The sequence below is a fragment of the Rhea americana genome, unplaced genomic scaffold (genome assembly GCF_003343005.1).
Source record: "Rhea americana isolate MKP2758 unplaced genomic scaffold, rheAme1 scaffold_67, whole genome shotgun sequence".
Classification (NCBI taxonomy): domain Eukaryota; kingdom Metazoa; phylum Chordata; class Aves; order Rheiformes; family Rheidae; genus Rhea; species Rhea americana.
The window spans coordinates 315,392-332,624 of NW_028186834.1; the positions used below are offsets into that span (position 1 = coordinate 315,392).

At 33.3% G+C, this 17,233-nt stretch overlaps 1 protein-coding gene across 1 annotated transcript in view; it reads left to right on the forward strand.

Annotated features, from left to right (window-relative positions):
- LRP1B (LDL receptor related protein 1B) overlaps positions 1-17,233 on the forward strand; it is a 236,065-nt gene that overhangs the window by 96,689 nt on the left and 122,143 nt on the right. The window contains exons 27-33 of the mRNA XM_085320958.1: positions 4,011-4,139; positions 7,025-7,144; positions 8,125-8,238; positions 8,438-8,587; positions 12,423-12,545; positions 13,903-14,022; positions 16,287-16,415. Of these exons, the coding sequence (XP_085177084.1) occupies positions 4,011-4,139; positions 7,025-7,144; positions 8,125-8,238; positions 8,438-8,587; positions 12,423-12,545; positions 13,903-14,022; positions 16,287-16,415 (885 nt within the window). The remainder of the gene's footprint in view (positions 1-4,010; positions 4,140-7,024; positions 7,145-8,124; positions 8,239-8,437; positions 8,588-12,422; positions 12,546-13,902; positions 14,023-16,286; positions 16,416-17,233) is intronic.

A 17,233-nucleotide genomic window follows, 5' to 3' on the forward strand; every position in this document is an offset into this window, starting at 1 on the left:
GTGTGATCCTGCTAAAAAGGAAAATCCTGTTCATCCTCCCACCATCTGGTTTGAATCAGCAGTAGACTTGTGTAACTGAATGTCAATTTATCTCATTGACTTGAATAGAAATCAGGATTTTTTTTTGTTTGTTTGTTTTAGACCTAGTTTTAGTTGGATCAGGGAGCTTAGGTCATTCAGCCTGACACTGCAGGATCACTAGAGCCAGCTCTTTACTAGTGAGAGCACAAGACTGAGGAGGGAAAGATTATAATTACACCTTTAAGGGAAGTCATGATTTTAAGATTTTAAGTTGACTTAAAGCAACCTTAGAAGTGCACTGTAATGCTCCTTTATATTTCAGGCTCATAGTCTTGGCAGCTCAGCTATWTGCCTTTGTCAGGAGCCTATAATTAGCTTCATCATAGCTAATTACTTGGTTATTACATCTTATGTTTTTAGTCCAAAAAAGAAATTCTGCCCTGTTTGTTTTGCATCCATAATTTTGCCTCTTGTTTAATTTCCTAGAATCTTGCTATTAAATGAAACCATAATTATTCAGATAATCGGTATAAATATGTTACAGCTATCAGTTTGTCCCATACATATATATAAATTCATRTGACTCTGTTCTGTGCCTTCACAAACTTCATAGTTCTCCTTCCATCTTTACCTTTGGCTCACACATACATTTTAGTAATAATGCTTTAAAGTAATAATATAGGTTTTTACATAATGCTTTATAAAGTCATTGAAACTGCACAGAAAGACTTCAATTTGTCATTACACCTATGGAAGTATGAAGATAAAACTCTTATCCTGTAATACATGTACAGCTTTTATTGAAGAACTGCTTTGGTTAGCTGTATAATTGAGATAGTGTATTGTACAGACGATTTTCAGTAATGAAGATTTTAATTTAAACTGTAATACTATTGCAGAGTAGCAGATTTTTAGTTTTTGTAATAAAATCCAATGATCAGTTGAGGTTGTATGGAGAGGTAAATGATTTGCTAATGGTTCAAAGATGTTAACTAAGACTTTACTACTTTACAAAAAAAATGTTTTCCTTTCTAGAAGGAAACTGTTCTGCCTCCTGCAGCTTGAATCTTAGCACCAGTAGCTGGACTTACAGAATCACCATACCTTGTCCTCTCACATTCTGGGCTTGTGGGATTTGTTTGGGACTTTGATCATTCAGGAGACCTCTTGAAACTGGAAAATTTCGTACAAGTTTCATAGCCTACCTATCTATTCTTGGGCTCCTGAGTCAGGCCCATCACTTGCACAACTAGCGTTCTCCCATCCCTTCACCCATGACATAAAGCTTATGATAAAGCTCATGAATTGCTAGGGACATGGCATTAATTGCTTGCACCTTCTCTGAATCTATCAAGGAAATTTTCCTTCATCACTAGACAGGCAAAAGCCTGGGTTTTTTTTGTTTTTTGTTTTTTGTTTTTTTTTTAACTTCCTCACGGCAGGTCAGAAACCTCTTTGTTTGGTAAAGATGATAGGATCAAATTGTGTCAGGTTAAAAGTTTCTCAACGCCTAGTTAAGATATGTGCATCATAAACATTTTGATTTCCCCAAATAAGTTAGATTTGGAGAAAATATAGAGAGGGATTGAAATTCCTAAGGAGCAGTAAGAAGACAAATATTTCTCTGATCCTCATTTTACTTTCATGTAAAATGTAATAAAAGTACTGAACTGTTTGCTAGTGACTGAAAAATGTGCTGATGGCACCCCAAAGACGTAAGAAGAAAAAAATAAAATAAAAAGGTGTGAGAGGTGGAATAGTAATTACTATTAAAGATAGTAAGATACTACTATCATAGTAGTGGTTACGATGTAGCTACTACTACGATACTCATTGACTGTGCCAAATGAGTTGCTAAAGCTGAATCATCATTAAACCACTTATATCTGTTTTTTTTCTGCCTAGTCAAGGCAGTGATCAACAGTGAAAGTGAAAGAGGTTAAACAGATAAATTTTATAGGTTCAATAATTTAATTTAGAACATTATGTTACATTAAAACTCTTTATTGGCATATCATTTCATGTGTGCCATTTCATGCAAGATTTTTAAATCACAGGAAAAACAAACAGCATTTTAGCTTTAATGATGATAGGTTCAGATTCTCAAACATTGTATTGCTATTATATAACCAATGTTAAATCCTCTTCTAGACTATGATGTAAAAGGTAAATCATCTCGTAAATCATTTTGTAGAAGATTTCCAGGAAATGGTGACAAGAATAATGGTGAAAATATGTTTATASGAAGACAGACTTTAAACATTGGGTTTGACTATCAGAGGAAGGACAGAAACAAGAGGACACTTCATAATTTAGCTGAAAAACAGAAATTTCTTTTTCTTCRTAACACAGTTGAAGGAGATGCTCAATAAATTGATAGCAATTGCAAACTAGTAAGGACTTGCCCAGAGAGGTTGTGGAGTTTCCTTCTCTGGAGATATTCAAGCCACCTGGATGCAACCCTGTCTAAAGTACTCTAGGTGACCCTGCTTGAGCAGGGAGGTTGGACTAGATGATCTCCAGAGGTTCCTTCCAACCATACCCATTCTGTGATTCTGTGACTTACCTGTCCTTTCAAAGTGCAATTAGCCTATTGCATTTTTGCCAATCAAGATTTTTGAGACAAAGATTCAGTAAAACTGAGTGAGGGACTGGGTGATTAAATGGATAATAAGACTACACAGACTATGTGTTTCTGATCAAATAAGCAGTTTTGAAAGGCATTAAGATGCTCTTTTTTGGAAGTTTGGGTTCTGCAGAAGTTTGTAGTTAGGCTTTAATTGAGCATAGATCATACTGTAAATTGATTTTGATCTTTTTTGCCAGCTTTCTCTGAAGATTACTGTTTACTGAACTAAAAATCTAATCARGAATGACTTTTCCTAAGACCCACTCATGATGCTTAAAAATGAAATTGGGAAAAAGAGGAAAAAAAACAAATTCTGGGATAATGATTAGTATGATTTATGGTTAATGGACTGTGTATTGTCTTTAGGATCAGCTCTTACCTTACCCAGAATCCATATTTTCAGAACTTTTGTGTTTTTCTTCATATTGAATCTAGCTTAAAAATGGTTTAAAAYTCTATTTGCTTAAATTCTGCATATTGTGGACATCTATTCTTCCTGAATTCATGCTGCAGTAATGATAATGGAAATGAAAAGACAAATGTAATTACCAGGTTTCATTTCCCCATTCTTCCTCTTGAGATGTCCTATATATATCTCCTTTCTTTTAAGTTTGTTATGACATTTAGTACTATACATATAAAGCAATATGCTATAATAAAGCTCACACGAAATCATTCTGTGTAAATACTGTGATACCTTCTTAATTGCGAACTAAACTAATAAAAATCAATATGCAAAAGAAAGCAGAAGTAAAAAGATTAAGTACATCTTTTTCTCATAAATAGGTAGACCACTTGATAAAGAGGGAACACACCAAATTCCAGATAGTTAATTGTCAATTAATTTCTGAGAAYAAAAATAAAGTACAAACAACAGGTTTCTTCGTTGAGTGTTAGATCATAGCTTCAGCACTGAATGTAGTACATTGATCACAGTGAAAATTCTTGTGTACACACTGGGCAGATGCAGAGTACCACAAAACAAAGTTTGAATTAACTGCTGGGTAATGATAAAGAGTTTGCTTCTTTTCCTTGGATGTGCTATATTGAAGAGACTATTAGAACATCTATTAAGAATTGATTACATACAACCTGGGGCTTATGTAGAAGCATGTGGGTGGGGAACAATTAAGTGAAAATAACTAGTTACAGAATGATTAAAAATCTCATCAGAATCACTGCCTTTAACTTGCTTTTCTAAACGTTCACACACATTCATTGATATTTGGGTACGTACATATTTTTTTATAGAATCCATCTTATCTTGGTTTGGAATTCATCCTAACATGGCAATATTTTTCTCATTTTCTCTGAGTGTAAAAACTATTAAAAATTATGTGTTAATATGTTTTATTTTTAGCTAAAAATTCTACTTGCAATATTTTTTCTGAGTTTGAATGTGGAAATGGTGAATGCATTGATTATCAGCTGACTTGTGATGGCATTGCTCATTGTAAGGACAAGTCTGATGAGAAACTTTTCTACTGTGGTAAGTAGTTCCAATAATTCATCTTCATGTTATATATTTGTTTATATGATTTGGTGCTTATATTCATTTCTCTGTGACTACTTAGGCATATCAACTGCTCACCAGATGCACAACAGAAAGAAATGCACACTCGCACATTAAAAATTCTGACGTTATATGGCTAGAATTGTTTACACTGAAGGCACTTCCTTGCAAATCTCATAAATATTAACTGGGTTATATTTAATTACAGGCATCCCAAATGCCAAATGTAACATGCCTTTCTCTAAAACATAAATAAGCTAGCTGTTTATTAAAAGATGAGAAATTGGCTATTTTCAGCTTTAACATAGGAATATAGATTTATTCTTTCCATATTTAGTAAGATTTTCTTTAATTGTGGATAGAAAGCACCAAAAAGTAGTATTATAAAACACAAGAATGACTGTGTTACTGAAATCTTTCCACACAATTTTCTGTTGAAGTTTAGAATATTATTCTTTCCGTCAGTCTATATCTTGCAAAATGTTAGACCTTGGACTGTCTACATTTTACTTTCATATTTATCTCAAGTGTTTTTATCCTGCCCTTACTTTTTGCTCTAAAAAACAACTAATGAATGGCTRTCACTTCCATTTTTTTCTTTTTGTGTTCATCTGAAGTCTAAGTTCGCCTGTTTCAGTGTCCAAAGCATGGTTGCTCAACTACTTTTCCTAAATCACTGAGTCATTTTACTGAATCTTTGTATCCTGCGTGTTAAGTGAAATCTCCTTGATGCCTAGGTACTTGTAACTCCTGTCTATGTCTTTAGCTTGTTYAGCATATCACATCCTTGATATCACTTCTGGTTCCTCTGTAAGCAATTCCACGTGTTTTCAAAATTGCCCATTATGTTTATACCTGCCTTCTCTGTAGTTTTATGAAAATATCTGCTGTAACTCCCAGAGTTCACTGTTCACCTCCAGCATTTCACTAACCAAGATTGACATTGGATATGGATATGGAATAGTTTAAAATAAACAAAAAAACCCCTCCCCAATAACAACAACAACAAAAAAAAAAACTGAACATATGCACACACAAAACCCTGCAGCCATCCAAGTATATTTTGCAATTGATACTACTGTCATTTTTCTTCTTCTTCAATTAGTGTCCCATTAGCTTTCAACTTCTGGGTTCTAATTGCCTTGATGGGCTCATATAAAAGTAGTAACATTCTAGCAGATCACTGACATTCAGATAACTAAGGAAGTTGTTTTCTTTGAATATGAAGAGAAAAAAAAAGGCCAAACAAAGGAACAAGAATCTGGAATACACAGATTTCCCCTGGTTACACTGCTGGTAACCAGGGGAAAATCCCACCTTGAATTACAAGTGACAGCTTCAGATTACCGAGCAGTCAATGACTTATATCCATGAATTCTTTCTGAGTTTTCCTTTCTAAGTGTGTTGTTGCTATGTTTTATTTATTTATATTTATTTATTTATATTGCTAAATCATGCAGGGAAATGATTTTTTTTTAAAAAAAGAAAGGCTAAAACAGGCAGATTCCTAGAGAGAGAAAATCAAAGTGGACAAAATACTAATGAGAACAAAGTGGGAACAATAGAGAATAGAAATAAGTTTGKTTTTTTTCTTTTCTTCTTTTTTTTTTCTTTTTTTACTAAATATCTTTGGCTCTACTATTAATTCTACTTGCTGATTTAGTTGGCAGTTTATAGGCGGAAGATTAAAATTTTTATATAGTTTCTTGTATTTTGTTAGGAAAGGAGAGTAGGTTGAAGGAATACAGAGAAAATCATCTGGGAACAAATTAGAAGGAAAGTTGTAGCTTGGGAGTGATCTCAAAATACTGTTGCTTGTAATTCCAGAGAAGTTATCTATGAGTCTGAGGTTTACTGAGCTATTAAAACTATTTTATGCTTTTTTCTACAGTAGTGAAAAAACACAAATGAAAGATCTAGGGATTTGTGTTTTGATGGATTTGCCATCTAATTTTATTGAGGGTATTATATTAATTTCCAGTATGACTGTGTACATTTTGCCTGATTTAAATCAACCATACTGAACACTCAGCTACACAATGGAAAAAATAGCAGGAAGAGGTGTGATTCTGTCATACACTAGGTCACAGACAATTTGCTGCTGTCTGAATCTAGTAAAATACTATCTTCTGCAGGATGCTGGACATTGCCAAGACCTTCTCCTTACTACTAATCCAACGACTATTACTTCTGTATTTATTTATTGTTGTGGCATGACTTGTACAATGTACAAGTACTTTAGTAAATACTTTATGAATATTCAAACATATGCAAAATTAATACATTCTTCARTAGTGTATATTCTACCTACTTTAGCAGAATACTTGTAATGCTCATATTCAGAAATTGAGGCATATGTATCCTACAGACAGATGTCTTCTAGATCTGGCAGATCTGCTGCAAATAATTTTTATTATTTTACTTTCATGTAATTGATGAAGTATATGTATCAAATTTGGGGCAAATTTGATTATTTTCCAATTCTATGTGATGAGAACTGTTTATGCTGTATACAGACATTAAGATGTCTTACATGACAAAAATGCTCCAAAACAAATGCATTTAAAAATCTATTTTTCAACATCCCAAAATAGTAATAATTGGGAAATTAGGCTTTTTCATTTTTTCTCCGTCATTCTTTTGTTCTTTCTCATCATGCTTTATTTTTTGATTTTTTATCAACTTGTCAGTCCATGTTCTTTTGCTGGGCAATAAATGATCGATTTCATAACTTTTTCTGTGATTTAAAATGCATTTTCATTTAAAAGATTTTCCTGGAGTGTTTATTTTTGAATGCAAGGCTGTTTTTATTATATATCAGATGTCCAAATGCAATTATGTACTTATACTTAATTTTCCAGAAAATAGAGGCTGTCGGAAGGGTTTCAAACCGTGTTTTAATCGCCGTTGTGTTTCAAGTAGCAAAGTATGTGATGGTGCAAATGACTGTGGCGACAACTCTGATGAATTTAACTGTAAAGGTAAATGACAGTTGCTTCCAAGGTGGTTTTAGAGTATTACTCTACAAGTACTTAGTATATACATTTATATAGACATAGCTAGAACATGCMTGTAATTTTATCAGAGTTATCAGAGTTGAGATTTTCTTGGTTGTGGTTCAGAAATGAGCGCAAGTGTATGCTGATATAGTTAAGAGWTCGTATATTGGGATTGATATTAAGCTGGATTTTGATTTACAGCTATAGTCCTCTAGAAGGAAGGGTTTCTTGGCAGCATCTTTGCCATAAAAAGGATGACAGTTGTAAGATTTCTTCTCTGCATGTGCTGCACTGTTCCTTTTCTGAAGTAGCCAGTGTTCTGTTTCTTTGCTTCTCAGATGCACTGCAATGTCTGTGTGCTTTGCAAAACTTACCAAATTGTCTTTTTATATCTTAAAACATGAATATTTGCATCTTTCCTTTAGATGATGAATAAGAAACAGCTAACAGACAATAAAAAWTCTTAATTGCAATTAAGAAAGTTTAGAGAAGAAATAATACCACAATATATAGCCAAAACCTGTGAAGCTATAATAACTGGCATGTGTTTCTTCTGGCAAAAATACATGATTTTTAATCATATGGCTGAATTTGAGTAGAGAAAAAGCATACAAGGAAGAACCCCAGCAAGCTTTTACATGAAAGCAAGCTGAGACATTCACAGATGGTGCTTCTGTCCTCCTCACATGGCGATTATTTCATATAGAGTTGAATTAACAAGAAAGAGACTTTCAGACTCAAGATTCATTTGAAATAAGAAATTTTAAAATCAGAACCTTATGSTTTCAAATTTATTAGGCCTCATATTCCTACTGAAGTTCTAGCTATGAAATGGACTATGCATTCTGAATCTTAAAAAGTAGATACATATAATAACATAATATAAACATAATACATATAATATGTATCTGAGCCCTCCATTTAGTATATAAATTTATATCTTCTATAACCATGTATTACAGATTCAACATGTACTTCAACAGAATTCCATTGCRCAGATGGGATTTGCATTGGAAAATCAGCGCAGTGCAACCAGGTCATTGATTGTGCAGATGCTTCAGATGAAAAGAACTGTGGTAAGTTCTCGTTTGTCTGTGTTTCATGTTAACATCTGTTCTTTGATTACTCTATGTTATATATCTGTTAATTTGTAGTCATTACTTGTTGGGTACCAACAGCTGCATGGTCTGTGCAAGCTAAAGCTAAATCTGAAAACGAAACTCRGTCTTTCAGTGGGTATTAGATGTGATGCAGTAATTTACTCTCTCTTTCCAGATAACACAAATTGTGCTTATTTCTATAAACTTGGAATAAAATCTACAGGATTTATTAGCTGTAATTCGACTTCRCTTTGTATACTGCCAGAATGGATATGTGATGGATCTAATGACTGTGGAGATTACACAGATGAACTAAAATGCCCAGGTAATCATGAAAAATAAAAAAATATATATTAATTTCTGTTTCTGGAAAAAGCATATTTTTGGTTTTTCTAATTATGCTGCAAAATATTTATTCATTCAATACTTTTTACTTAATATAGAGATACAAATAATGTGGAACACCAGTTTTTTCAGCAATCATATTTTGTTTTTTTATCAAATTATGCAAGATATTACAAATTAATGATGCATTTATCTGAGAAAACTGTAATGACTAGCTTTCTGTTTCCTCCAGGTTAGGTCTATCATTAATCATTTTTATTATTTAAGTTAAACTTTAGTCATCAAAATGTCAAGTTCATCAAGCTTCAGCATATTCACTCAGTAACTTTTATTAGCTAGTGTTTTAGTGGATGGTATTTCTTCTCTTCTTTGCTTTTTTTACTTTTCCTTTTTATTTTGTTGAGGTACTTGGTGTGGGCTGCCAGGACAGATTTCAGGGTTACTGCTTTTGTGATTCTTTTCTGCTCTTGTGCCAGTGTTAAGAGATCATTGTTCACTTGAGTTCCAGTCTGGAGTCGAGCTTGTAGGCTTCCATAAAAAGAAGAGCTATTTTCTGCTGGAGATTGYGCTACTTTTCACATAAGCCTACGAGTCAGTTTTCCCTGTCTCTCTCTGCTCGTCTATGCGAAATAAAGTTCACTCCTTGCAACATCTAGGGAAAAAAATCATAATTCTAATGTCTTGACAAAGCAACCCTCATTAAAATAGGGATGAACAAACAACTACTAAGAAAAAGTAGAAGTTAATTTAATATCTTATACAAAACAAACAAGAGGCGAACTTACCTGACATTTTTGAAGTCTTATTTTTCTTTGTATCTCTCACTTTTTTGTGAAAAGCACAGTACTAACATGTTATTAGAAAAATACATTTTCAACGTAYATAGATATCATAGCAGAAAGGAAAGCCACTACATTCATGAGATGTAATTACATAACTTCTATCAGAATCGCCAGAGCAAGCGTGAATGAACTTCAGAAGATAGCAGAAGGTTTTTAATGTTTAAATAGTTTTCTATTTGAATAGAAAATCTGTTTAATATCAGTGTGGAGAAAAATCTCACTTGCAGAAGTGTGGTACGTTTGTGCAAGTTTCTTCTGCASTCTTGAGAGATTCTTGTAATTTCATAATCATGATTTTAGCATCTACTTTTTAACACTTTATAGGTTCTTTTGGTTACCCTGACTTCTGAAGTGTTGTACAAAATGTGATTCTCAGTCATGGATAAATATTTAGATATATTATGCATAAATYTTTATTTTATAATCTATTTTGATTTATAGGAAGTTTTAGGGGTTATACAAGCCTTAACTCCCATCCTTTGGACACTTAGTGCCATATTTAATGTTAACTAATGAATACTAATAATAATATTAATAACTAATAACAATATTAGATCCGTACCCAAAGAAAGACGGCACTTAGGTTTTGCTGCTTATTCTTACTCAGTGTTTCTCCTTTAAGAACATTAAGTATAACTTATAAACATAAAAGATAAAGAAACAAAAACCTGTATTTAGAATGCAAAAATGATCACAGGTTTGTTGAGACATATTTGTAGGATTAGGGCCATCCTATAACATTCTAGTTAAGCTGAAGACTGCACTGTCAAAAGAAGCCCTAGGGACAGCAAGYCTATAGCTCCTCTCCTATGCCTTGAGCTCTCATCATAAAAAAATTTATAGAGTTAAAAAATAGTACTATTTTTGGCCCATTTTATTTGTCTTCCAGAACTTCACTCATTCTTTTAATTTCTAGCCTACCTCTGTTCTGGTTTATACTCATTCGTTCTTCCGCTGAGAAGGACTTTGTAGTCTTTCAGTAATTGTATCCTTAATCATCTTTATTCGCAATGGCAAATAAGCCAAGGCAGTTTAGCATTTTTCTGTCAAGATGGGATACTTTTCTGTGTCATTGTAATCATCTCAGTCTGCATCTCTTGAACACACTAGTCCAGTATGCAGTATACTATATGAAGTCTTCTTTCTTGTGTCACTGAAAAAGATTTTCTCAATAAATTTTAAATTTTCTTTGTTTATTTTCATAGTCTTCCTGTGACCARTATCTCTTTCTTCTCCTTAGGAATAATTGTTGTTAATCATTAAGAACAAAATCATGAGTCTTGGACTGTTAAATACCATCTAATTTTTGCTAGCCTAGTAATCAACATCATCTGATTATTCCTATTGAGTATTTTTCTGTGTGAAAATCCCAATTTTGTGTCATCAAATTTATATTCAATTTATATTATATTCAATTTATATTAGAATTCTTTTATATTTTTGCTGGCATCGTAGATGAAAGTATTACCAAGATCCAGAATGAACCTGGAAGAACTTAAGTACTACTGTCATTCAACCTGACATTAAGAACTTTCATTCTCTCTATAAACCAGATGCCTATTAATTTTCAGTTTTCGTAATAATTTCCTTATTCTCTGGATTATCTCATCATTCTTCATAATTTGCTGCATATAACACAACTCAAAATACCTTAGATTTACTGCATTTTCCTTGTCTATACATTTTTTCCCCTCCAAAGAAGATTCTGAGGGCAGTTTGATATAACTTCAGTAAACTAGTGTTGCATGTTATTCCATTGTCCATYTCTTTGTATTACTCTATTCTGTCTTTCAAATGTGTGCCGAGAATTTCTRTCATTTTATTGTGTGCCTAAGTGCCTGGATCATTCGTCTCTCTATTCAAAAGTAGGATTGTTTCAGTTCAGCATAGTTTTGATTTCCTTTGCGATGTCATTCAAAACTGACTGACTTTGGCACATTAAGTTTCTGAGTGTTTTCTGTATTACAAATATAATAATTCCCTTTAACTATCTTGTAWTTGTTCAGTGCCATTGTTCTTACAGAAAATGAAGGCAAAATATTTATTTAGGGATGGCTATAGTTAGTCTTTAATTCTACCCAGTCTTCACAGTACCTCCCACTACTTTCCTTATTCTTTTTTTGTATTCATACAGCTGTAGAAGCCATAAACATCAAAATTTTACCTTTTTCTGAGAGAGCAAGAGAGACCAAGGGGAAGAAAAGAAAAACAGTGCAGATAACCCTTATATATTATATTAACCCTTATATATAACAGAAAACTTGACAAAGAGCTCCAGTGATTTCCAGTATTTGGAATTAATGCACGTTGCCTATGTTTTTATAGACAATGTGCTTGCTTGAGATATTGAAAATAATGTACGCCACTCATTTGCTAATATATATGTGTTATGAAACTAAATATATGGTATGTTTTCTTCTCTTGCATTTGTTTTCCAAGCATTTATTAAAATAAAATGGCTCTTAGCCTCTACAAAGAAAAAGGCAAGCAACAACAATATTTTCATTTGTGACAAAGTCTAAATCTCTGGCTCCAGCATCAGTAAAATTCCAGGTAGTCAGTACATGCATCAATTGTAGCTTAACCCAGAAAAATGTGACAAAAATACTGCAGCAGTTAGGTTATCTTGTTGATGCTGGCAGATCAATCAGAAAGAAGAGCCATATCTTCAGCTGGTATAAATCAGCAAGCAGTGTTGATCTGACTGAGCTCAAAATCTGTGAACTGAACTACTTTCCTATTTAGGTTCAAGCTGTTTTCTGTTTCTTCTCTAAATAAATTACTTCAGCTTCCTAAAGTACTTAGCTATCACTATTCACTAATATGTATGGACACAGTTCAATAATAAAAATAGCATTTGTAAACATAATCATCTTGCTATCCATTAGTTTTTAGAAATTTAGCAGAATTGTATTAGGCTCCTAATCATACTAGCAGACACCATTTTACATTACATTCTTTATTTTATCACAGTTCAAAACAAACCCACATGTGAAGAAAATTATTTTGGTTGTCCTAGTGGAAGATGTATTCTGAACACCTGGCTTTGTGATGGGCAGAAAGACTGTGAGGATGGAGTAGATGAATTGCACTGTGGTGAGCATTTTGTCTTATTTGTGCTACTGTAATCATTGATGCACTTCGAAAACACAAAGTGTGTATTTATACATCAATGTTTGAGTGTAGAGCAGTGTAAAAAAAGTGCTTAATACTACATTTTTATTTTCATTTTCAGAGTAAAATTTCTATTATTTTGAGTTTTCCAGTGTTTTAAACCCTATCTACTGTCAGAATGAAAGCCCTATGAACAATTTTTTTCTCCAAAAGATTTGTTTCTATACAGACTTTCCTATTGCTATAATGTATAGTGATTACACTAAGTCTTTATAAACATTCGTTAGGACACTTCATGAACATAATGAGTTCATATTGATATAGTGTAGTTCCAGGAGGAATTAAGTCAAATAGACCTTTATGAGCTTTCTTTGCATCAGAGGCTATAGAGGTATAATTATTTAAAGTAACAACAAAGTTCATATATGTGAGTAAAATATAGCATACATTATAAAGCAGGTCTAAGACTGTTCCGTCTTAGATCTCTTAAGATTCTTAAACACTGCCTAATAAAAGAGGAAGGCAGTGAGAGCTGATCTTTCACTTCAAATTCCTGTGGGTTAACTGAACAGAAGTTATACTCTACTGTCTTAATGACGCTGTTTCCATTAACATGCACCCTTGTTTGGGTGCAATTTACTTTTCTGGTCTTAAAAATTAGGTACTGCTGTAACCCAAGAAATGTAGAGGTTTAGTCCTGACCACATTCATCAGGCATAGTTAGTTTGATGTTGACATTTTCAGTTTTTTGTAAATTTACATACCTACATACAGCATTGTAAAATCTATTAGGCTATGTTTGTGGGTGAGAGGGAAAACGTTTTGCACATTATTTCTTTGAATAAGTACAAAAGTGTAAATGGGACAATAGAATGCAAACAGACAGCAACTTTTTGTGAGAAAAAGAGCAGGGAATGTTTTAAAGATATAATTAAGTRCTGCAATACCAAGATGAGGGAAATGTTTGAAAATTCAGACTGTGCAGTCTCTGCTTTACTACCAAAATAAAGCAGTTCACTATACTTAAAACATCCATGTGAATGAAATACATAAACTGTTCCTATGCTTTTAAAGTATTTGCCCTCATGCTACTAGCAAAATGTTTAAAAATACTACAGTATAAGCCTTCTGAGTGTCACTTTTTATAAATGTATTGATGAATTCAAAGTGTTAAGCAACTGTTTACATCCTGAATACAGCTGTAGGATTATACCGTATTTAAGTATATTAATACACTAAATTAGGAGGAGAGAAACAAATGGTTAGGAGATCCTAAACTACAMTAAGAGTGCAGTGCTGTTGTGAACCTGACAAATGAAGTCACCAGTGTCATTCCTAGATTCATCCTGTTCATGGAATCAATTTGCCTGCTCTGCACACAAGTGCATTTCTAAGCAATGGRCTTGTGATGGTGAGGATGACTGTGGAGATGGCTTAGATGAGAGTGATGCTGTTTGTGGTAAGTAGAATAATCTTAGTTCTGTATCATTTCCACCCATGAAGGTGGTGGAAAGGGAACAAGCATAACATCTCAGAAGGCCATATCTTTTAAGGTTAAGCTGTTAGAGGGTATCTGCCCCTTCCCRCACCACCTTGGTAGAAACTTTTTCTTAGTAGTGTATGGTTTGAATATAGTCCATCAGTGAAGAATTGAATGGTGTGCTGGCATGGGCAAAATGAGAACCAAACTTTTCTGTTCCCCTTTTCTAAGGTAAAACCTATGTATCTCAATTGAGCTTTGCATTTTGATGATAAGTGCCTGAAGATTCTAAGCAGTCTTTTTCTAGCTCTTTCTTCTATTCCCTTTAAATTTTTCTAGATACAGTCATAGGCATGATAGGATAATATTCCTCTCAAAATCCAAAGCTCTTAATTGCATAGGAAATTGAAATTTTTCCTTTTATTTTGAGGCTCAGWTGAGTGGAGATGCCATAGTGAATTCTTTTAGAAAATCACATCAAGTCAAGTGATACTGTCATAGTTTCATGATAATTTATATATTGGATCCACCCTTATCTATGTTGTATTTTACAGTTTTCTTAAAAAAAAAAATCCAACTTTTAATTCTTAAATACATGTTCATTTAAAAAAAAATTGAAGTCCACTCAACAACAAAAAATAGTTTACACTTAACGTATGATACCACAATAATAATTCTATGTTAATTATGATAATTTTAATAAAATTAAGTATTCCATTAAGTAAACTGAAAAGAAAACGCCTCGATTTGTTTTCAGAGCTGTGGTTTGTTAAATTAGTATCCTAATCAAACACAGATGTAGAAATGCTAAAAAGTTAAGAWGATGAAAGTGGAAAATACAATTCTAATGTGGGCAAATATGAATGAGTTGTTACTTTAACTTCAATTTGGCATCCATCTTGCATCACATTTTTCATGGTGTTYGGATCAGACTGAATACTGGGAAGTTAGAGGCAATGTCTGTTTGACAAGCAAGGCGATGTCTGTCTCTCACCTCTAGGAACAGGATCAGGGGAGAAGGTATGAAATAAGAAGGCAAGCACCTCAACTAGGACTGSTATAGAACAATGTAAAATCCTAATAAACATCAAAACCTGAAGCTTAATGGGAAGTTTAGAAAAGAAAATAGGAAAAGTTGAGCAGAAAAGGCCAAATATCAGCAAATTACTAAGTGACATTACTACTTTCTTTTCTTTWAAGGCTGCTCAGGAGTAATTCCTTTGATCTGATGACTTGGAGTAGGTTGTAGATTTCTTCTCAGAAGAAAGCCCCTCCTATAAGATTGTAGGGCATCACTTGAAGAGGGAAAAATCCACACCAGTTATGAAGTGGAAGCTGAGGCTGCATTTCTTCTTAGAAACAGGAGACAAATCTGAATTGCAAGAAAAAAGAGAGATCAAGATAACTTTGGGGKTTTCAGTCTTGAGAAACATACAAAATCAAAGAAAATGTCGAATGAGTAAAAGTAAAGAGAAGTTGGCTTTCATCTTGAATAAGTAATAAAATAATCAAATACAGTCTGTGAAGGTTTTTTTTCATGAATTTCTAATCAAAATGCATGGAAAATACAGCATCTCCTTTTTACTGAAGTAACTTTGACTTACCCAGGAGAAGACATTAACTGATGGATTGTGTAAAAGTTTATCTTAAAACAGAATGAAATAAACTATGATATAATAACCTCATCTGGAGGAAAGCCTATTTTAAAAGGCAGGGGGGGAGCATTTACTCAAATAAACAATGYGGTGAATTACTTGGAACTGTTAGAGATTTTCTTACTCCCATTACTAGCATACTTGATACATGTTGTTCTCTATTGAATATTTGCGAGTGATCCATCAAAGTTTAGAATACCTTAAGTATCCTGGCATAGGGTACAGCAATCTGAGGATTATGCCTTTTACAAGAATAATCCATTTTCGGTCAGTCAAGCTAAACATACTGTGTTTGCTCTAAACTGATTTGTAAAGTTGCTCTGTTGGATAGTTTTCGTGAAATAGGATAAATCAACATTCCTTGCAGAAAGTGCTTTTAAGAGCCTGGGTGAATAGAAAGTTTTGTCAAAATTTTATTGCAAAATACAGTCTTGGCCTGTATGTTTAACACACTGTGCAGAACAAAATCTTCTTTCAGCATTGTTTTAAAGTAAAAACCCCTTACCCAGTCATTACCCATTAGCTTAAAAAAAAAAAAAAAAAAATCAGTGAGACCGTGGTCAACACTGACCAGTAGTATTTTTTCAGGTTCAGTAACCTGTGCAGCAGATGCATTCAGTTGCTTAGGTTCCCATGCCTGCGTTCCTCAACACTGGCTTTGCGATGGTGAGAGAGACTGTCCTAACGGAAGTGATGAACTCTCTACAGCAGGCTGTGGTATGTTGCTGTATTAAAAATGTCTGGTGTTTCCTTTTTCAGTGCTTTTGCCTTTATTATACCAAATTCTGTTTGTGTTGTTATATACAGTATTATGCCCTTATACTGTCAAGATTATTATTAAAAGATTGACACATACAAATGCATACCTGCTCAGATCCTTCAGTGTTTCAGTCTTTGGTTTTTGTTAATACATGCTGAGGTATACCAGCTGAAGATCAGTGTGTATGTGTCACTTCATATACATTATATACCAGGTTTACTAATGAAAATTAGCATGGTGTTATTGACTGTGCAGTTTTCTTCCTCTTCTGGAAGAAAAAAATGATGCTGCATGTCAGAGAGACTGTACATCAAAAAAGCGCAGACAGTTCAGTCTCCAGTTTAGTCTGGCTAATTGTTCAGCTCTTGATATTTTTGCACTATAAACTGTTGCTTGCAGCCTTCTGAGATGCATTCCTATTAAAGGTGTCAGGCGTTCAATAATAAAGAAGTTTGGWGTTATCATTATGGGTTTTATTTTACCAATGTATGTAAAAATGGTRTAGGTTAAAAATATTGAAATAACTATCTCTCACCGTTAAATGTATATTCTATCATKTATGACTTCTAGTCTGAGCTATATATTAAATATGGAAGAATTTACAGGGCTGTTGTTCAGGAGCAGTGTAACATAGGAAGAACATCTGTATTTTCAAACATTTTGTTCCTCAGAGCCAGAGCATGAACTTCTGAAGTTTTTTTTTTTTTTTTTTTTTTTTTTTGTTTTGTTTTGTTTTGTTTTGTTTTTGGCTCAGGTGTCTTCAGATTTTAGCCAT